The 21,765-nt window shown below is 47.4% G+C and overlaps 1 protein-coding gene across 1 annotated transcript in view; it reads left to right on the top strand.

Moving 5' to 3' along the window:
- Positions 1–1,348: 1,348 nt before the first annotated feature.
- PTPN18 (protein tyrosine phosphatase non-receptor type 18) overlaps positions 1,349–21,765 on the top strand; it is an 82,127-nt gene continuing 61,710 nt past the window's right edge. Inside the window, exon 1 of the mRNA XM_048487554.1 lies at positions 1,349–1,476. Coding sequence (XP_048343511.1) covers positions 1,384–1,476 — 93 coding nt within the window. The 5' untranslated portion in view covers positions 1,349–1,383. The remainder of the gene's footprint in view (positions 1,477–21,765) is intronic.

Below are 21,765 nucleotides of genomic sequence, written 5' to 3'. Positions count from 1 at the left end.
CTTAAATGCAATTGTGAAAAATCCATGCCGTCATTTGTGGGAGGAGTATGACAGCCGGTGTGGTGTAGTGGTTAAGAGCAGTAGAAACTAATCTGGAGAACCGGGATATTTGATTCCCCATTCCTTCACATGAGCGGTGGTCTCTATCTGGTGAACCGATTTGTTTCACTGATCCTACACATGAAGCCTGCTGGGTGACCTTGGGCCAGTCACGGTTCACTCCGAACTCTCTCAGCCCCACCTACCTCACAAGATGTCTGTTGTGGGGAAAGGAAGGGAAAGGAGTGTGTAGGCCACCTTGAGCCTCCTTACAGGAGAGAAAAGTGGGGAATCAGTCCACAATTCTTCTTCTTCTATACTGGTTTTCATCGGTTTTAAAATGTGGCTTTATCATATATGTTTTTAAATCCTCTTTGATCTGAGATTGCAAATGCCTTAACAGACCAGGTGATCGGGAGCAACAGCCGCAGAAGGCCGTTGCTTTCACCTCCTGCATGTGAGCTCCCAAAGGCACTTGGTGGGCCACTGTGAGTAGCAGAGAGCTGGACTAGATGGACTCTGGTCTGATCCAGCAGGCTAGTTCTTATGTTCTTAAATTGTCAGCTGCCTTGGGAGGGAGGAAAGGCAGGATATAAATCTTATAAATAAATATATATGTATACCAGAACAGGGAAATAGCTTTGTGGAAATGGCATATTAGGAGGCACCCTGAGGCCAAAGCCCAGGGTAAGCGCCTGCTGGAGGCAACAGTGACTTAGAGGAATCCACGAAGCAGTTTGTGATCTGCGCCAGGCAACGTTAGCAGCGTTGCCGCAGGTGCCGGGGGGGGGGGGTCCCTCTTCAAATGTGCAATGGTTGCATATCATCTTTTGGGAGCCACGTCATTCTTGAAAACAGCTCACGGGTTTCCACCTCTTGGATCTCTTGGCGCACCACAGCACAGCCACTTGGGGGAGCAAACTGTCTTTCGTCGGCCTGGTTGGAATCCTACGCTTGTTTTCTTCGGAGTAACCCTCATTGAATCGGATGGGACTTGCTTCCTAGTGCATGTTCTGCAAGCCTTTCCTACGTCCTGAGCTACAGCCAAGGCACTACTGCAGAAATCTTGAACACAGGTCAACAGTCCCTAGCTAGAAGAAAAGCAGTGCGGGCTGCACCTGACAACCGCTCAGGCTGCGCCTTGGATACCTGGAATTCACACCCTGATTGTTGTGTGCAGTAAACCTACCTTCCCTTTCCTAAGAGAGGGCAAAACGTCAGCCAGGTTTGGGCCCATCCCACCAGCTTCACGGGGGAGGCGTGGTGCAGGGACCTGAACTTCCTCTTAGCCTTTCTTGCTTCTCACTTCCAATCCTGCAATCGGTCCCTCTCTCCAGCAGAGGGATGAGCCGCTGGGCAGAGAGCCTGAGGGCATTCCTCGCTCAAGTCGAAGCCAAAGCCGGACAGGAGAAAGAGCTACTGGCAGAGGAGTTCCAGGTGAGCTGTCTGGGAAGTGGGGAGAAGGTGGCTCAGCATATTTACAGGCTTGGTTTTTCCCTGGCCGAGCTCCTGTTCACTTCTGTCTGCTGCCATTAGGGATTCTCCGTTCTGATGTGAAGCGGACAGCCTAGGGGCCCCCTGGCTCCCTCCCCCTTCCTGGATCTCCTTATCAGATGCAAAGTAGGCAGAAATCCATCAGGTGCAATGCAGCCATTCCTATTACTGAAACTCAATTTGCTGAATTTCTGTTTTCTGTGTCAGCAGTAAAGTGCCCAGTAGGACACCGGGCAATCGCTCTTTTAGAACTGTCAGATGGACACGGAGACGTGGTGCCCATCTTCTCTTCCCAATGTGGGATAAATATCTGGACTGTAACTGAGGGGAGGGAAGAGAGGACAGACTCTGAGCGGATGCTTAACCAATGCTCCTGGATCTGTGAGGAAAAAAGGGGGGGTAGGATGTTAAGAACAGGTTGTGTAGTGGGCAGAGCACTGGACTAGGATCTGGAAGACGGAGGTTCAGACCAGGTGAACTTGAGCCAGTCACATCCTTTCAGCATAACGTACCTCACAGGGCTGTTGTGAGGATAAGAGGAAAACAATACAAGCTGCTTTGTATTCGCATGGGGGCGGGGGGGGGGGAGTTTGGATATAAATGAAGTCAATAGTGGCGTAGGAGGTTAAGAGCTCACGTATCTAATCTGGAGGAACCGGGTTTGATTCCCAGCTCTGCTGCCTGAGCTGTGGAGGCTTATCTGGGGAATTCAGATTAGCCTGTACACTCCCACACACGCCAGCTGGGTGACCTTGGGCTAGTCACAGCTTTTCGGAGCTCTCTCAGCCCCACCTACCCCACCTACCTGTATGTTGTGAGGGGGGAAGGGCAAGGAGATTGTAAGCCCCTTTGAGTCTCCTGCAGGAGAGAAAGGGGGGATATGAATCCAAACTCCTCCTCCTCCTCCTCCTCCTCCTCCTCCTCCTCCTCCTCTTCTTCTTCTTCTTCTTCTTCTTCTTCTTCTTCTTCAATACACAGATATTGCAATTGCTCAAAAAGCAAGAGACATACAAATGGTATGTTCGGAACATGCAGTAACATCTTATCAGTGTCATGTCACATTCCTCCCTTCTGGGCACTGTCAACTGACCATACAGAGGCTAAAGCAATAGGCTGGCCAACCTCCAGGTGGGATCTGGAAATCTGCTAGAATGACAACCTCTTCAGAACACAGGGATCACGTTTCCTGGATAAAGGGCAGCGTTGGAGAGTAGATTCTATGGCAGCATCCCTTCCCAAATCCGGCTCTCCCCAGGGGCCACCCCCAAATCTCCAGGGATTTCCAAACCTGGAGTTTGCAACCTTATGAAGCAATATTCCTTGGCAGAGAGGAACGGCCAATTGAAACCTCTGCAAGGCTTGTGTCCGGATAAGACATCCCATACATGCAACTTCACTCTGCAGGCGTTCATTTCAACAACAACAAAATAAAGCAGGATTTGTATTTCCTCCAAAGGGAAGACCTTGGCCTCTGTGCCCTATTGGTGAGCCCTCCAGGGCAAACTGACCGTCAGCAAAACAGGATGCTGGACTAGATGGAACTGCTGTCTGATTCAGCAGGGCCCTTCTTAATGTGTGCTGCTGTATATTGACATTTTTAATATATACCAATACATAAGCCAATGAGGTATGACGAACCAGGATATCTGTAGGTCAAATCTCACCTCAGTCGTGAAAACACTTGGTGGCCCTTATGAAAGCCACCGTCTCTCCGGATGAAAAGTCGTTGTCATCCCCCCCACCCCCTGCCCCCAATCTGGTCTTGTGAGATCTTGCTTAATGCCTTTGCAGGACATTGTGAGAACTTACTGAAAATAAACCCTGCATAAAAGCATAGTGCTCTTTGTGTTATATCATGGTGAATCTCTTTTGGCTGTCACAATACACCTCAAAGAATTTTAGGGACTGTAGAATATCCTGGGGGTATTGTGTTGGAGATCACTACCTTTTTTATGGGGCAATAGTTTCCCATTTCCTAGGACTTCTTGGTTGGGAGCTATGAGAATTAACAAGGTTTTGGAACTGGCTTATATTTGTAGTGCAGATAGTACGGTGTAGTGGTTAAGGGCAGCAGACTCCTTTCCAGTAGCTGTTGCACATACAGCACCAAAAAGGGAAAGATAACTTTTATCCCATGGCCATTTTGGCTTGGAAAACCAAATGCTACAGTTCTGAACAAAACAGAGCTGCCGATAATTTTAAAAATGATGTTCTTCACAACTGCTTTGCGGCCGCAAGGAAAGCAAGTTATGTCTAAGGATCTGATTCAATAAACTGAACGGAAACAAAACCCAACCAGTAAAAACAAGCTAGGTGCCAAAAGGTTGAGAGAGAAAAAAATAATATACCTTTTACTGCACAGCGCCTAATAACTAAAATTAAAAACAAATCACACTAAAATCCAAATTAAATGTTATCTCAACAGGTGCGCTTCCAGTGTCTCACACTTAAACAGTCAAGAATGTTACGCATATGTAGTTCCACAAAAGACTTGATGCATTTTGACCCGAAAGGTCAATAAAATACACACACATAAGTATCTTTCAAAATTCATCAACTAAAATGTCTTAGTTTGGCCAGGAGGTTTGTATATGCATCTATATTAAGTAGTAGCTCTCAATAAAAATACAGTTAGATATTATGCGTGCCCAGTGGTGGGATCCAAAAATTTCAGTAACAGATTCCCATGGTGGTGGGATTCAAACAGTGGCGTAGCACCAATGGGGATGGGCGGGGCTCAACAGGGGCGTGGCCGGGTATTCGGGGGCGGGGCATTAATAATTTCTCTGTTACTGTAAAAAACTCTTACTGTAAAAAAAACGTTCCTAATTTCCAGCTGGTATCTTTCTGTCCATAATTTAAACTCATTCTAGCAAGTCCTATCGTCTACTGCCAGCAGAAACAACTACTTCTCCTCTAATTGACTGCCTGTCAAATACTTAATACTTTCAAATACTTAATTTTGTTTCTAGAAATCAAAAGAAGGATGCTTTCCTTAAACAAGGAACTTTACCATAGTTCTCAAACATGTTTTTAAAACAGCCCAACAGGGAGAATTGTCTCGTTTTCTACCTTCGCTAACCAGCCACATAGGAAACAACAGGACTTTATGATTTTTGGACCTAATGGAATTTCTAACGGAAAAGCAGACCCAATTAGTAACCCCCTCTCGGCACACACCAATAATTAAAACCCACTCTCGGGAACTGGTGAGAACCTGCTGGATCCCACCTCTGTCGTGCCAAGGAGCCATCTTTTCTTCAATGTGATATCTACAGGCCATCAATCTCTCCTTGTTTGAAGTAAGATTCCCGTGTACGTTCTCATGTCCACCAAACAATCAAGGTCTGACTTGCCAAAAAATGTACTATGTTGTTTGGTTCTCAGTGACTTGATACAGAATTCAGTTGGACAAGTATCCGATATGTCTCTTTAGATGGGGGGTGGAGTAACCTTTAAAGACAGCTGCTTCTGACTGACAGAATGCACCGTCCAAAGCAGTCATTTTCTCTGGGGGATTTTTTGTCACCTAAAGATTAGTTGTAATTTCAGGAGATCTCCAGGCCCCACCTGGAGGTCGGTAACCTTACATCCAGAGGTGGGATACAGCAGGTTCTCACCAGTTCCCGAGAGGGGGTTACTAACTATTGGTGTGTGCCGAGAGGGGGTTACTAATTGGGTCTGCTTTTCCGATAGAAATTCCATTAGGTCCAAAAATCATAAAGTCCTGTTGTTTCCTATGTGGCTGGTTAGCGAAGGTAGAAAACGGGATAATTCTCCCTGTTGGGCTGTTTTAAAAACATGTTTGAGAACTATGGTAAAGTTCCTTGTTTAAGGAAAGCATCCTTCTTTTGATTTCTAGAAACAAAATTAAGTATTTGAAAGTATTAAGTATTTGACAGGCAGTCAATTAGAGGAGAAGTAGTTGTTTCTAGGACTTGCTATAATGAGTTTAAATTATGGACAGAAAGATACCAGCTGGAAATTAGGAACTTTTTTTTTTTACAGTAAGAGTTTTTTACAGTAACAGAGAAATTATTAATGCCCCGCCCCCGGAATGCCCGGCCACGCCCCCATCATGCCCCGCCCAGCCCCATTGGCACTACGCCACTGTTTGAATCCCACCACCATGGGAACCTGTTACTAAATTTTTTGGATCCCACCACTGCTTACATCCATGTTATCAAGTTTTGCTCTCCCCACCCCGCCCCCCCACAAGCGGAACATAAAATCATAAGAGCACCAGAAATGAAGCTGTCAGTTAAACAGCACAGTAGGAAATCTTATGAAATAAAAGCCTCATAATCTTTTCCTGGGTTTTCTAGGGGCTACGCAAGCTACCCTACAGCAAGTGGAGTCCACAGAGATGTAGGCATAGCACCCCCAGGTATCTTGGAAATACCTTAGAGTTGCCAACTGCAGCTTCTGAAATTTGGGGAATTTGTGGGAGTTGCCTGGGAAGTACAGAGTTTGAAGAGGGAGTTCAGCAGAGACGTAATGCTAGAGAGTCCTCTCCTCAAAGCTGCTCTTTTATCCAGAGAAAGTAGGGTTCCCAGCTCTGGGATGGGAAGAGTCCGCCTTCCAATTTCTCCAGGTGAACTGATCTCTGTTGCTTGGAGAATCAGTTTTAATAGCAGGAGAACCTCAGCCACCACCTGGAAATTGGCAACCAGAAGAGGAAATGATCTTTGAAGTACAGAGATCACTTGAAATTCCGGAACTCCAGCCCCCTGCCTGGAGGTTGGCAACCGTAACATGCCATATCACCATAATGATGAGCAATTTGCTAGAAATTGATAGGACATGTCCGAGTCTGACTTGATTATGCTGTCACCGGTTGGCCAGACGGATGGTTTCCCACTAACTAGGTCAACACAGTTTTTCCACATCCTGCCAGACAGTAGAGATGATGAGTCCTTCTCATCCCTGAATCAGTTTCTGCAAACCATGTGCCCAGATGTGCTGGAACAGATCACACCATGGATGAGTTGACTTGGATGGGCTTTAGATAGACTGCCTCGGGAGGAGGGAGGAGACTAGAATGAGAGCTTCCCCAAACATGGTGCTGTGCTCAGAAGCGTAGCTAGGGAAAATGGAGCCCGGTGCAAAATCTGAGTTTTGTGCCCCCCCCCCCCCGTTTGTTTGTGTTTTTTGTATTTTTAGTTTTTTTCAGTTTTTGGCCTGCAGGGGGCGCAGTTTTCAGGCTAGCAGCACCAAATTTTCAGGGTATCTTTAGGAGACCCTCCTGATGATACCAACCAGGTTTGAGAAAGTTTGATTCAGCGGGTCCAAAGTTATGGGCTCTCAAAGGTGTAGCCCCATCTCCTATTAGCTCCCATTGGAAACAATGGGGGATGGTGGCAGCCCCTTTGGGAGTCCATAACTTTGGACCTCCTGAACCAAACCTCACCAAACCTGGGTGGTATCATCAGGAGAGTCTCCTGAAGATACTCTGAAATTTCGGTGCTGCTAGCCTAAAAACTGCGCCCTCTGCAGGCCAAAAACTAAAAAAACTAAAAAATACAAAAAACACAAACCTGAATTTTTGCTCGCGCGTGCACTCCCTGACCTTTTTGTAGCTTCGCCTCTGGCTGTGCTTCACGGAGTGGAAGGCAGACTGTTCTACCCTTCTGAGCAGCACAGGCATGCCACATTGATCAATCTTCTTGAGAATTCTTTGGGTCCTGTCAGTCGTAACACTGAGAGATCTCCAGGCCCCAACTGGAAGTTAAGAGCCATGTTTGCCACCTTTAGTTCCTTAGAAAAACGATGCAATAAAAATGTACCAAATAAATAATCTGGCATGGTGTAGTGGTTAAGAGCGGTGGTCTCTGATCTGCAGAACTGGGTTTAATTCTGCTCTTCTCCACACGAGCGGAGGATCCTAATCTGATCAATTGGATTTGTTTCTCCACTCCTACATTCCTGTTGGGTGACCTTAGGCTAGTCACAGTTCTCTCAGAACTCTGTCAGTCTCACAAGATATTTGTTGTGGGAAGAGAAAGGGAAAAGGAGTTTGTAAGCCCATTTGAGTCTCCTTACGAGAGAGACTCAATCCAAACTCTTCTTCTCTTTTATCCCAAGAATCAGGGAATCACAAGAGTTTCAGGAACTTGAACAAACTACAGCTGGCAAAACAGGGGAGACCTAGATTTAAACCCTCATTTGTCCTGGGAGTTACTGGGCAACCTTGAGCCAATCATTCTCCCTCCCGATCTAAACTACCACGTAGGGCTGGTTTGTTTGTTTGTATCTGGCTTGCACTCCAGTGGGGAAAGGAGAACCAACAAGACTGCCAACTTTGGGTGAGAAAATACCTGGATATTTGAGGGGCAGAGCCTAGGGAGGGGGGCTTTTGAGGAGAGGGGAGCTCAGCAGGTATAATACCACAGAGGTCACCTGCCGAAGCTGCCATTTTCTGCAGAGGAACTCTGCCAGTTGTGATAATGAGAGATCTCCTGGCTCCAGTTGGAGTTACAGCCACGCTCCGACCCAGAAACATGAATTACATCTGGACGTCTTTCTGGCTCCTACGCTAGGTCTGTTCTCCACATGCTGAAGTGGGTCACAATCTCGCGTGCCTGGCCCTGTCTCTCACACACACCTTGAAGGCAAACCTCATTGTCCTGCATTCAAAGAAAAGCCCAAAAGGCCCAGAGTCATGTCTGGAATAAGTTGATATAAACCCCCCCCCCCCCCCCCGGAGTAACAAAATCTCTGGCATTCCCAAGCCTTACCACTGCTAACGTTTTCTCTTGCTTGGTGAGGTGACACATGTTTCAGCTAGTTGGAAAAGCATAATAACATAACTGAAGAAGAAGATGCTCAACAGTGCAATCCTGTGCAGAGTCATTCTCGTCCGAGCCCATTGAAATGAGTGAGCTTAGACTGGAGTAATTTCTTTAGGACTGCACTGTAGTGTGTAGAATGGACCTTGCGGTTAAGAACATAAGAACATAAGAACAAGCCAGCTGGATCAGACCAGAGTCCATCTAGTCCAGCTCTCTGCTACTCGCAGTGGCCCACCAGGTGCCTTTGGGAGCTCACAGGCAGGATGTGAAAGCAATGCCCTTCTGCTGCTGCTGCTCCTGAGCACTTGGTTTGCTAAGGCATTTGCAATCTCAGATCAAAGAGGATCAAGATTGGTAGCCATAAATCGACTTCTCCTCCATAAATCTGTCCAAGCCCCTTTTAAAGCTACCCAGGTTAGTGGCCATCACCACCTCCTGTGGCAGCATATTCCAAACACCAATCACACGTTGTGTGAAGAAGTGTTTCCTTTTATTAGTCCTAACTCTTCCCCCCAGCATTTTCAATGGATGCCCCCTGGTTCTAGTATTGTGAGAAAGAGAGAACAATTTCTCTCTGTCAACATTTTAAATTTCTCTCTGTCAACATTTCCTACCCCATGCATAATTTTATAGACTTCAATCATATCCCCCCCTCAGACGTCTCCTCTCCAAACTAAAGAGTCCCAAACGCTGCAGTCTCTCCTCATAAGGAAGGTGCTCCAGTCCCTCAATCATCCTCGTTGCCCTTCTCTGCACTTTTTCTATCTCTTCAATATCCTTTTTGAGATGTGGCGACCAGATAGGCTTGCCAGTTGCCCAGCTGTAGAGGGAAAACCCACACTCTCGGCCCCAGTCCCTCATCCTTGAAAACTGAGGAGGATGGAAAATTTATTAAATAAATGCAGACATTTATTTAGTTATTTACAATATTCCTATGCCACCTTCCTGCCACCTTCCCAAGGCAGTACATATTAAAGCATTCAAAACTTTAAAAATATTAAACAGCATTTAAAATGTTTATATGAAATATTTAAATAATTCAATAAACATGTAGCCATACAAACACAACACAACCAGGAAGGGGAACTCGCCTGCATAATGATGCCCTAGGGATTTCCGCATGTGTTTGTGATCTTTACCATAAAGAACAGGGCAAATTCCTAGAGTGGCACCTGACAATGCCCTTACATCCTACCAAAACTCCACACTTCCCAGGCACCACCCTCAGTGTTTCCTAGCATTTGCTGAGGCCATGCTGGCAAGTTTAAGCCTACCCAGAAAATATGTTGTTGCCCTGGAAATATCAGTCCAACCAGCAAAAGACTTTTCTACCATGTTGCTGATTTTGCAGTCCAAAAAGTCAGTAAACTACAGTTTTCATCCCAAACCCATCTGATTGTAGCTCCATCTAGGTTTTAGTCAGGTACCGGTAGTTATTTTTCACATTGATTGATTGATTGATTGATTGATTGATCAACTGATTGATCAATCAAGGGACTAGAATTTGGAGCCAGTATTTTTGAAATGTTTGAAATTATCAATACTAGGAATTCCACAAAGTTTGCATGCAGTGTGTTCAGCCGTCAGACTAACTGTGTGCAACTGTGATGATCAGATGTGCGCAGATTACCAGGTCTGTTCAATTTCGACATCAAATGATTCAAGCACACGTCAAACAAGTTTTTGTCATTTTGTTCTAAAACTGCGCATGTGCAAAAGTTTTGCTGAGCCAAATAGATCGGCGTTCATGGATGTTGCTAAGGGCAACCTAGATAAACACCATGGCATTTACAATATTTGTAGCTGATTTCCTTTGCATAAGAACGCTCATATGCAAAAAGCCAACTGCACCATACCACTCTGGAAAGAAGGAACAGGGTGAAGAAACCCGTTGAATTGTCATGCATGGGCCAATGAACAGATGAACAGTCCATCAACAATCTGCTACCTGTTTGTGACTGGTAAAAAACATAGGAGCTGAACTGGGCACTGTTCAAGCCAGTGTGGTGTAGTGGTTAAGAGTGGCAGAGTCTGATCTGGAGAACCGGGTTTGATTCCCCACTCCTCCACATGAAGGTTTCTGGGTGACCTTGAGCTAGTCTGTTCTCTGAGAACTTTCTCAGCCCCACCTACCTCACAAGGTGTCTGTCGTGAAAAGAAGGAGATTGTATGTGACTTTGAGACTCCTTCTGCTACAGAAAAGCAGGGTATAAATACCAATTCTTTTTCTTCATTTCTAGTAAGTCGAACCCCTTTTTCCTAATTATGAGTGTGTTGAGAATTCAGTAGTTTTTCAGTGAGGATTTAAAGGCACTCCAGTTTAATGATCTCCACAGAGTTGCAAGTTTGCAGTCCAGTGAAGATCAGCTATATATCCCTATGAATATTTAAATTAAGGCAGAGAATACAAATAGAATAAAATAATTGTGTTTTGCAGGATAAATCAACTTCAGCAGAGCACTATTTTTAAAAATTACTATATTATTTATGAAAAGCCATCTGTGAACATGCAGCATTTTAGAAGCAAAAAGAGAGAGGTCATTGCCACATTCTAAAATGGATTGTGCGGAAAACAATGGAGAGGGTGGGAAAGGAAAGGGCAGCAAGGGATTTGTTTCTAAATGCAGTGCTGTGTATTTAAAATTGGTTACAGATGAGCATGAGGAATGATGTCAAAAGTCAGTGGTCGCACATGCATAGAGGGTGTTTCATGCTCAAGGGTTTTCAAGGAGCAGCAGTGGCGTAGGAGGTTAAGAGCTCGTGTATCTAATCTGGAGGAACCAGGTTTGATTCCCCGCTCTGCCGCCTGAGCTGTGGAGGCTTATCTGGGGAATTCAGATTAGCCTGTACACTCCCACACACACCAGCTGGGTGACCTTGGGCTAGTCACAGTTCTTCTGAGCTCTCTCAGCCCCACCTACCTCACAGGGTGTTTGTTGTGAGGGGGGAAGGGCAAGGAGATTGTAAGCCCCTTTGAGTCTCCTGCAGGAGAGAAAGGGGGGATATAAATCCAAACTCTTCTTCTTCTTCTTCTTCTCAATAGGGGACAGTAGGGGAGAGTGTGCGGAGCTGAGTTAGAGAACCACAGTGCACTCGTTTGTAGAGTTACACCCTTCTGGATTTAGAAGGGTGCAACTCTATTAGTTTTGCCCTGCAAAAAAAACAAAAACCTTTTGTCTGGCTTAGAGCAGTTGTGCTGGAGAAACAGCAGTCCCAGGCAGAGATATAATCGGAAACGACCTCCGTGGTGCTCTTCTCTAACAATAAATTATGCTAAAATTGGCTTTTCGTGCCTCTGCTTTCTCACACCATTTGATGGAACTTTACTCCCCTGTCCTGGCATCTGTTCTACTCAGCAGACAGGTCCAATTAAATCAATTAAAATATATGCTATATTTTTAAAAAATCCTACCATTAGATATTTGTGTAACTCAGTGTTTCCCAACCTTTTCGAGGTCAGGGTACCCTTGACCTCACTCTTCATATCTCACGGTACCCCTGCCGCCACCCTCCACCTTCCCCTCCCATTGCCCCTGCTTGCCACACCCCCCACCTTTCCCTCCCAGGATGAAGGGAAGCGGGGGGGGGGGGGGGGCTGCTGACCTTGTGGCTGGCCCTGCCCCATGGGCCAGCTCCATGTCCTTGCTGGTGCCGGTGGGAGACACCACAAAAATGAGGGGGGGCGAGCGGTAGTGTTGCCGTAGTACCCCTGGGACATGCTCACGGCACTCCAGGGTACCATGGTACCCTGGTTGAGAATGGCTGGTGTAACTGGATGTGTAGCAATATAAATAGTTGCCGACCTGTTTGGATGGCAGCATTTTTGTGCCTGTGCTGTTTTGAAACCAAAAAGGACGATGCAAACCTGTCTGGCAGGCTTCAGATCATTCTGTGCCAAATGGAACAGATCCAGTGATCATCTCCATTCGATCGTCATTGTCACACATGTATGTATGTGTGAGAGCCAGCATGGTGTAGTGGTTAAGAGCAGGTGGGTTCTAATCTGGAGAACCGGGTTTGAGTCCCCACTCCTCCACCTGAGTGGCAAAGACTTGTCTGGTGAACCAGATATGTTTCCACACTCCTACATTCCTGCTGGGTGACCTTGGGCTGGTCACAGTTCTTCAGAACTCTCTCGGCCCCACCTACCTCACAAGGTGCAGGTGTGTATCTGCGAAAGAGACATGTGGGGTCACATGTCCCTGGGCGCCACCCATTTGATCATGTGAGGGTTACAAAATCGTGCCCCCCATGTGATCAATCCGTGGACTAGGGCAGGGAGCCTGCATGTCCCTCTGGCAGGTACCGATGGCCCTGCCAGCAGCAGCCGGTGCCAGGTCATGGCAAGTCCCTCGAGCGAGGCAGTGTGGCCTCTGATGGAGGTGTGTGTGTGTGGGGGGGGAAGCCTGCCAAGGGGCACCCAGCGTGCCCACAGCAGACTCCTGATCCAGTGCCAGCTGCTGCCACCTGCCAGCCCCCCCACCTAACTGGAGGCCTCCGATTGAGGGGGATGGCAGCAGCCAGTGCCGGGCCAGGAACCTGCCGAGGGGCGCCCCTCGACGGGCCCGTGGCAGGCACCCGGTCAGCTGCTGCTGCCTGCTGACCCCCGCACCTGCTGGGCCCCTCACCCGGGTGCCATTTATTGCCAGCACACCTGTGACAAGGTGTCTGTTGTGGGAAGAGGAAAAGAAAGAAGCTTGTAAGCCACCTTGAGTTTCCTTTTAGGAGAGAAAGATGGGATATAAACCCAAACTACTCTTCTTCTTCTTCTTCTTCTTCTCCTCCTCCTCCTCCTCCTCCTCCTCCTCCTCCTCCTCCTCCTCCTCCTCCTCCTCCTCCTTCTTCTTCTATAATGGTCAAATGTGTTTGACATTAAATTCATGCGATTTGTACACAATAAGCCAGTGGGTTACATGCAAGTTCCCCAGTCATGAAGCTATCAAAACTGGTGGAGTCAGCAAAAGAGAATGTGAAGAGTTTGGACTTATACTCTGCTTTTCTGGACCTTAAAGAGACTCGAGGCAGCTTACAAACTCAATTTCCTTCTTCTCCCCACAACAGACACCTTGGAAGGTAAGTGGGGCTGGGAGAGTTCTGAGAGAATTGTGCCTAACACATGGATATCCAGCAGGCTTCATGTGGAGGAGTGGAGGATCAAACCTGGTTCTCCAGATTAGAGTCCACTGCTCCTAGACCTAAACACTACACCACACTAGCTCTACGGTCATTACAGTCATACTGGTGACCTCGGTGTCCTGGACAGCAACTGTGGCTTCATCAGGTTCATTGCTACTTTTGTAAGAGCCTAAGTTCATGATAGGTTGTCTCTCATGTCTGTCACTAGGTCAGCCCCGGATACTCTGAAGCAGATGTGCTGACGACTTCCAGTGGAATGGTGTTCCACTCGAGTTGAGCCTCTGAGTGCTCCTAGATCAGGGGTCTTCAAACTATGGCCCTCCAGATGTTCATGGACTACAATTCCCATCAGCCCCTGCCAGCATGGACAAGTGGCAGGACTGATGGGAATTGTAGTTCATGAACATCTGGGGGGCCATGGTTTGAAGACCCTTGTCCTAGATAGAGGCTATTTTTGCCAGCAGATAGAGGCTATTTTTGCCAGCTGTGGAGCAAGTTTTTCTTAGCTTTTGCCTCCCCAGATAAGAACATAAGAACATAAGAACAAGCCAGCTGGATCAGACCAGAGTCCATCTAGTCCAGCTCTCTGCTACTCACAGTGGCCCACCAGGTGCCATTGGGAGCTCACATGCAGGATGTGAATGCAATGGCCTTCTGCGGCTGTTGCTCCCGAGCACCTGGACTGTTAAGGCATTTGCAATCTCAGATCAAGGAGGATCAAGATTGGTAGCCATAAATCGACTTCTCCTCCATAAATCTGTCCAAGCCCCTTTTAAAGCTATCCAGGTTAGTGGCCATCACCACATCCTGTGGCAGCATATTCCAAACACCAATCACACGTTGCGTGAAGAAGTGTTTCCTTTTATTAGTCCTAATTCTTCCCCCCAGCATTTTCAAGGTATGCCCCCTGGTTCTAGTATTGTGAGAAAGAGAGAACAATTTCTCTCTGTCAACATTATCTACCCCATGCATAATTTTATAGACTTCGATCATATCCTCCCTCAGACGTCTCCTCTCCAAACTAAAGAGTCCCAAACTCTGCAGCCTCTCCTCCTAAGGAAGGTGCTCCAATCCTTCAATCATCCTTGTTGCCCTTCTCTGCACTTTTTCTATCTCTTCGATATCCTTTTTGAGATGTGGCGACCAGAACTGAACACAGTACTCCAAGTGCGGTCGCACCACTGCTTTATATAAGGGCATGACAATCTTTGCAGTTTTATTCTCAATTCCTTAAGATATTGGGGACCTTAAATTTGACAAGTCGACTGGAAGGGTCTGGATTTTAGACCCACTAGTTCAGGGGCATAACGAGGCAGCCCTGGGCAAACTGTAGCCCTGGGCAAAACCTGAGTTGGATGCCCCCCCCCCCATGGGCGGCCACTCCACCACGACCAAAAATCGTTTTGCACCAGGACATTGGTGCCTGCAGGGCGTGCCTTTTTAGACATATCAGCACCTTAATTTCAGCATATCATCAGGAGACTGTCCTTATGCTACTCCCCAAGTTTGGTGAGGTTTGGTTCAAGGAGTCCAAAGTTATGGACTCCCCTGTGGGTGCCTAATCCCCCATTGTTTCAAATGGGAGCTAATAGGAGACGGGGGCTACAGTTTTGAGGGTCCATAACTTTGCCCCCCCTGAACCAAACTCCACCAAACCTGGGGGGTATCATCAGGGCAGTCTCATGATGAGACCCTTAAAGTGCTCGAGACTGTGCCTTCAGAAATGTCTCTCTTTCCCCCCCAGGCCTGCAACCCCCATGGACAAAGCAATATATAGGAAAAACTCAATGCAGAATGTAGATTTTTGGGCAAATTTCTGGGATGTTCCTGCAGGAGGTGCATTATTTGATAATCGGCATTCAAAAATTTCAGGGTATCATCTGGAAATCGTTCTTATGGTACCAGCAAATTTTGGTAAAGTTTGGTTTAGGGGGTCCAAAGCGTACCCTCAGCAAATCTCCCATTTCCCAATATTTTCGCTAAGGAGATGGGGGCTACCCTTTTGAGGGTCCATAACTTTGAATCTCGTCCCAACCTGCAACAAGCTTGGGGCAGCCATCATCTTCAGATGATACTCCTGAAATTTTAAAAGCCGATACATCCAAAAATGCGCCCTTGCAGGAACATCCTAGAAATTTGCCCACAAACGGCCATTGAGTTTTCTGCATTGTTGCTCACAAAGGGGTTGCAGGCTGCCGGGGGTACATTTCTGAAGGCGGCCAGTCTCAAAGCTTTCAGGGAATTATCAGGAGATTGCTCTAATGATACTTGCCAAGTTTGGTGCAGTTTGGTTCAGGGGGGGCCAAAGTTATGGACCCTCAAACTGTGTAGCCCCCATCTCCTATTAGCTCCCATTGGAAACAATGGGGGATGGGGCACCCCCTTTGGGAGTCCATAACTTTGGACTCCCTGAACCAAACCTCACCAAACTTGGGGGGTAGCATAAGGACAGTCTCCAGATGATATGCTGGGAATTATAAAAGCCGCTGGCCGGCACCAGCCCTGCAGGCCAAAAATGTTCACGTTCCCAAAAACGAACCCAGCATTTTGATGCCCCCCACAAGGTGATGCCCTGGGCAGCTGCCCACCTTGCCCAATGGGCATTACGCCAGTGCACTAGTTCTGAAAAAATCCAGAATCATCAGTATGAGTAAGCAGCTGAGCTCTTGGAAACAGCCTCCCCCTTATCTTTGTTTTTCTTCTCGTTATACCTCCTTTTGTTTTCTTTTTTATCTTTTCCTTTTATATCTCTTACTTTTTAATTAAAAATGAAGCAGACGTGCCGTGGGAGTTCTCAGGTGAAACGTGAAACCCTTTTTACACATGTTGAATCCTGCACTTTTGATCCATTTGCAGTGCGCTACGCGACTGGACTTTGCTGTCTCTGAAATGGAGAAATCCGCTTGCAAACGATTGCTGAAGTGCATTGAAAGTGCATTGTTCAGCATGTGTGAAAGTGCCTGTCTCAGGCGGACAGGGTTGCAATTCAGATCATGGAGGGAATGTGGCTCAAGCCTTCCTCGCCATGCCATTTTCTCAACCTGAAACTGCTCCAGAGAGTTGACATTATCCCAGGGGCGTGGGGGGGGGGGGGAAGGGCGCCCATGGTGCCCAGAAACGCCCCTCCTCCTCCCCGCAAGTATGGGGGGCAATTTTTCCGGGGGGCCCCCATGTGACTCCCATGGAGTCATTGTTCCCAAATGTCCCTGTGGCAGCTATGCATTACTCTCACTGAAGGGAAGGCTATGTGTATGCCAATGGGTCATATGCAAGTTCCCTAGTAGGGCAAATAGAAGTTCCCCAGGGCTCGAAGGTTGGGGAAATGGCATGTAGCTAGGCTTTTGCCTCTGCCCGTGTAACCTCTATCTGTGGGTTCTGTGGGGCAGAACTTGGAATGAGTTTGCAACAACAAATTTTAAAAACAAAATGGTTTACTTTCTTAACATACAACATTAAACATCAACATTTAACATCACACTTCAAGGTCCTGTTCAGGTTGCATTTTCAAGTCCTTATATTTACAGTCTACTGATACTGCCAAGTCCAATTCTTCTTTGCAAGTGGGTTGGCTCCTAAAGACTCCAAGGGCTTGATGAACAGGATTCAACATGATGAAGGTTTCCAGGAGAACTCTCACCCATTACAAACATAAAAAACCCTGAAACAATAAACGTTAACATTTACAACATAGCAAAAAATAAACAACTACCTTCCCAGTAGTTCCCAACAACATTGCAGTTACCTTAACAAGGTGTTAGGGGCTTATACCAATCAAGGTCCGAGTCCGGTAGCCTTGTCTTCTCCAAACTACATGAGCTCTGCAGCCTCCTCCTGCTTTGGGTCTCCACCCCTTACTGGGTCAACCCATTCTGACCATGGGGGTTACACCCGCATCCCTGAATCCTTACATGTCAGTCATCTGAATTAGGTCCTCAAACGTCTGGAAATCCCCCACGAATTCCTAGCACAGTCTACCTGTCAGTCTCAAGGGCCAAGAAATAGCCATTATGCAGTTAGGCCCTCAGTGGCTCTGGCCTAGAAAAGGCCGCCAGGGACACTGCTGTCACCGTGGCAACCACATCATCTCGGCTGGACCAGATCCAGAGGCCTTGTGCAGTTAGGACATCTTTAAGGGTATAATGCCATACAGTCCCCTCCAAAGCATCCGTTTTTCCAAGGGAACTAATCACTGTTGCCTGGACATTAATTGTAATTTCCAGGAGATCTCCAAGTCCTGCCTGGAGAGGCTGGAAACCCAAACTCCAGCAGATGTCAGCCCCTAAGGGATGAAAGAGCAAAATGAGAGAGTTCCTTTTTGGGTCACAACCCAGTATGAGAATCTCTGGTGTCGACAGTTGTGTGGTTTGCAATCTCTCAACAAACAAAAGACATTTTGCACAAAGAAAACTTGACTATAAGTTGCATTGACCCCGCTCCCACAAAAGCCACAGGATACAAAAGGAAGGACTGCCTGATAAGGAAAGGCCTCTTTTCAGCTCTAGGTGAAAAAAAGAGGATCTGCATGTATCCGCTTTTCCCTTCACCTGCCACTCCCAGCAGTAGTTGAGCAAAGAAAGGAAGTTTAAGGCTATGAAAGAAACTCCTGTCGTACCTCCACCTCCCTGCTCCACAGGTTTTACAACTGGAAAGCAGAACATCTAAAATGAGAAGCCGGCCCAAGGTGTGACTGCCTGGAACTGCTCTGTTGTGCAGTATATTTTTATTAGAAAAGCTATGTTCCCTAGTTTACCTAGAACTGCAACAATCAAATCAAACTGCAACAGTCTAGGCCAGGGGTCGGCAACCTTTAACACCCAAAGAGCCATTTGGACCGGTTTTCCATGGAAAAGAAAACATTGGAGCCGCAAATACTTTTTGACATTTAAAATGAGCCTTGAGGCTCCATCCTCTCCCCCCCCCCAGCAGTTAGGGGGCAACAGCCACGGAACAAAGGTAACGTAGCCCCGAGGAAGAGGCTACTCCAGGTGGAGGCTGGAGCTATTCTGCAGGGGCAATGTGAGGAAGGCAGCAGTAGAAGTGCTCCTGGTTTGTTGCTTTTCTCCTTGTTGAGGCTGCGGCGGGACTCGCAGGTATCCCCCTCCCTTCTGGATCCGAAGCCTTCGGCTCTCCAGAAGGAGAGGAGGAAAGGCAGGGATGAGGCCCGTAGCCACCTGTGAGGGCCGAAGGGAAGGAAGGCTTCCCTCATCACACCCCCACCCCTGATCCCTCGCCTTTTCGATCGCTAACCAGCCACGTGGAGCCGCAGTACAAGAACGAAAGAGCCGCATGTGGCTCCGGAGCCACGGGTTGCAGACCCCTGGTCTAGGCAAAGAATTTTACAGTGCAGGGGGGCTTGAGAAGCAAAGAAAAACAGAACAAGAATAAGCAAATAATGGTACATTCATAGATGTACTTACAATTCAGGACTTTATCCTTTCCCTCCTATGTTAGGACGTGGCTTCCTCTTAGTTTCATAGTCCTTTAGACAGACATATTGGCCAACCAATAGAATAATGATTCAACTACTTGTCTTCCCCCACTTCAGGCAAATTATTCATGTTTTGAAAACATTTAAAGCCCTATGTGTGCTTTTATTCAAGCTAGATTACTATTCATTCCCTTCTCTATTAAAAACAAAGCAAAACTCAGAATCTAATTTTTTTTAACAGTGCAGAACTATGGGAAGGGAGAAATTGGTTAGTGTCCTTACATGTTCACAAATAATTGGTATTGTACGCAGCTGGCGTCTGTGGCAAACCAGAAGTACAGGTTTCTCGTATATTCAAAAGGACAAGAATGTTCTTCTGACCAAACAAAGTATGTTTCTTCAAGTTCCCAAGTTCCCAAGTTCAAATTGATGAATGCAGTGGAACTGAGAAGATGACATTTTTTCTTTGTTGAATTCTGAAAAGTACAAAATAAATGAACAATAAAGGAAGTTTTGAAGAAGACCTACAGGAAGGAATAATGGAAGAAGAGAGCTGTCCCCATAGTGGGAGATCAGTATGTGGAAATGTGATTTTGCTCACACAGACAATTTTTATGCAGCTTATAACTAGTGGCTCATTTTCTAATGGCTTGTTTTTATATTGTAATGCTTTTAATTATAAGCCACCTCAAGCAGGACTCTGAAGAGGCGGCATAAAAAGGTCCTTAAAAATAAATAATACTGGCCAGTATATCCAGGAAGGACATTCTAGGTCAGTGATGGCGAACCTTTTTGAGACCGAGTGCCCAAATTGCAACCCAAAACCCACTTACTTATTGCAAAGTGCCAACACGGCAATTTAACCTGAATACTGAGGTTTTAGTTTAGAAAAAAGGTTGACTCCGAGGTGTGCATTACTCAGGAGTAAGCTTGGTGGTAGTCAGTGGTTTTGCTTTGAAGCAACCATGCAAGTCTTTGAACGGGTGAATCACAACCCTAGGAGGGTTTACTCAGAAGCAAGCCCCATTGCCAGCAACTGAGCTTACTCCCAGGTAAAGGATCGTGCTTTAGTTCTTCACATGAAAATCAGTGGGGCTTAACAGCGCTTAACAGGGTTACCTATACTACTTCCCCAAATCTAGCTCTTAGGTTTAATGCTAATAATCGAGCCCAGTGGCTCAGGCCAACCTAGATGTGTGGGGGGACGACGACTCTGTTTGTGCGTGCCCACAGAGAGGGCTCTGAGTGCCACCTCTGGCACCCGTGCCATAGGTTCACCAACACTGTTCTAGGTGCATAGAGAAACAGGAGAAAACTATGTTTCAGGGGACATCTTGGGCCTAAAATGAAAAAGAAAGCATTCCAAACAGGAAAATTTTAAAAAGTAGGGTTGTCCCTAGTTGGTTCCTCTAGCCGTTCCCTTAATGTCAAATTTGATCTGTAGCAGTTATCAGGAAATGTTAAGTTCATGCCTTGAAGACCTTCAACTACCCATTTTGAATATTAAACCTCCATCAAGGGAACAGGACAGAGGCGTATCTGGGGAAATGGCTCCCGAGGACAACCTCTGCTCTGAGCGACCCCCCCCACCCCCGCTCGGGGGCAGCTTGGAGGGGCACCACAGGCTCCTGGGCCAGCCTGCTGCTGCTGTGCCTGTCTGAGCTGCCCCCTCACCTCCCTGCAGGCTGCCTCCTGTCCTCCCCAGACCCTGGGGAGAGCAGAAGCTGGCCTGCAGGGAGGCGGAAGGGCAGGGTGCCACAGTGGGCGACCCAGGAGCTGGCCTGTCACAGCGGTGCCCATCCAAGCTGCCCTCGCCCCCAAGCCCCATCCCCGAGGGCCTGGGGAGGGAAGGAGGCGGCTTGGACAGGCGCCACAGCAGCAGGCCAGCTCCCGCTTTTGGCGGGACAGTCCCGCCTTAAACCAATTTGTCCTGCATCCCGCGGGGTTTTTTTACTGTCCCGATTTTTGGAAGGCTGCTGCACTGCCGTCTGGGGTGCTCCCTTTTCCTGCCCTGTCAGCAGGGAGTGCCCCAGAAGGCAGTGCAGCAGCCTCCCGCGCTGCCGCATTGCCTTTTGGGGCACTCCCGTTTCCCACCCTGTCACAGGGCAGGAAACCGGGGAGCCCCCCAAAAGGCAGTGCGCTCCTTCGACCCCACGCACGCGCACCCACCCTGATCCCAGTTTAAAAAGGTGACAATCTGGTCACCTCAGGCGCCTCCCCCATGCCAACCCAGCTTTTCCAAGCCGGGTCGGTGCAGTAGAGGAGGGGAGTGGGGGCGATTTTGTCCCCCCCGCCATTGCATCCGGGGTCATTTGACCCCCCCTATTCCCATGGGCGATATGCCTCTGGAACAGGTCAATTAGCAAACTTACCTATGCAACATATAGTATTGCTCAAAGTTACATGATACTAACCGCTCCAAAGGAGCATCATACCTGGAGGGCAGAGTCATATGTTACATAACGTCCCACCTGACCTGGTGAAACTTTGGGTGGAGATCAGAGGCCTAGACAGAAATCTGTTAAGTGTGTCAACCAGTTTTGGGATGAGATGCAAACCTGATACTGGGAGAACCTGCTCTGGAGATCCTGGCTGGGTCAGATGAGCCTTCTTTTGTTCTAAAAATAAATTCTACAGAAGCCTGTACGATTTCATACAGAATGTCAAGGATCTAGGCAGTGCTCTCGGGGTTAACAGGGGTTGCCTACTGGCGATCACTGAAATGAAGAGTTGTTTCCGTTTCCCAAAGGAAGTGTCACAGCAGTCCTTATGACTGTTGGAGGTAGGTGGTCTCTTAGCACATACGCATGGCTAGCTCTTCCCCTAACCGCCAAAAAGCAGTATAGCTAGTGGCACGTTGCCTACAAGACTTCCTGG

The sequence above is a fragment of the Sphaerodactylus townsendi genome, linkage group LG03 (genome assembly GCF_021028975.2).
Source record: "Sphaerodactylus townsendi isolate TG3544 linkage group LG03, MPM_Stown_v2.3, whole genome shotgun sequence".
In the NCBI taxonomy this organism is placed as follows: Eukaryota; Metazoa; Chordata; class Lepidosauria; order Squamata; family Sphaerodactylidae; genus Sphaerodactylus; species Sphaerodactylus townsendi.
Note: the sequence above shows the minus strand (reverse complement) of the source record. Positions and strands in the feature narration are given on the sequence as shown.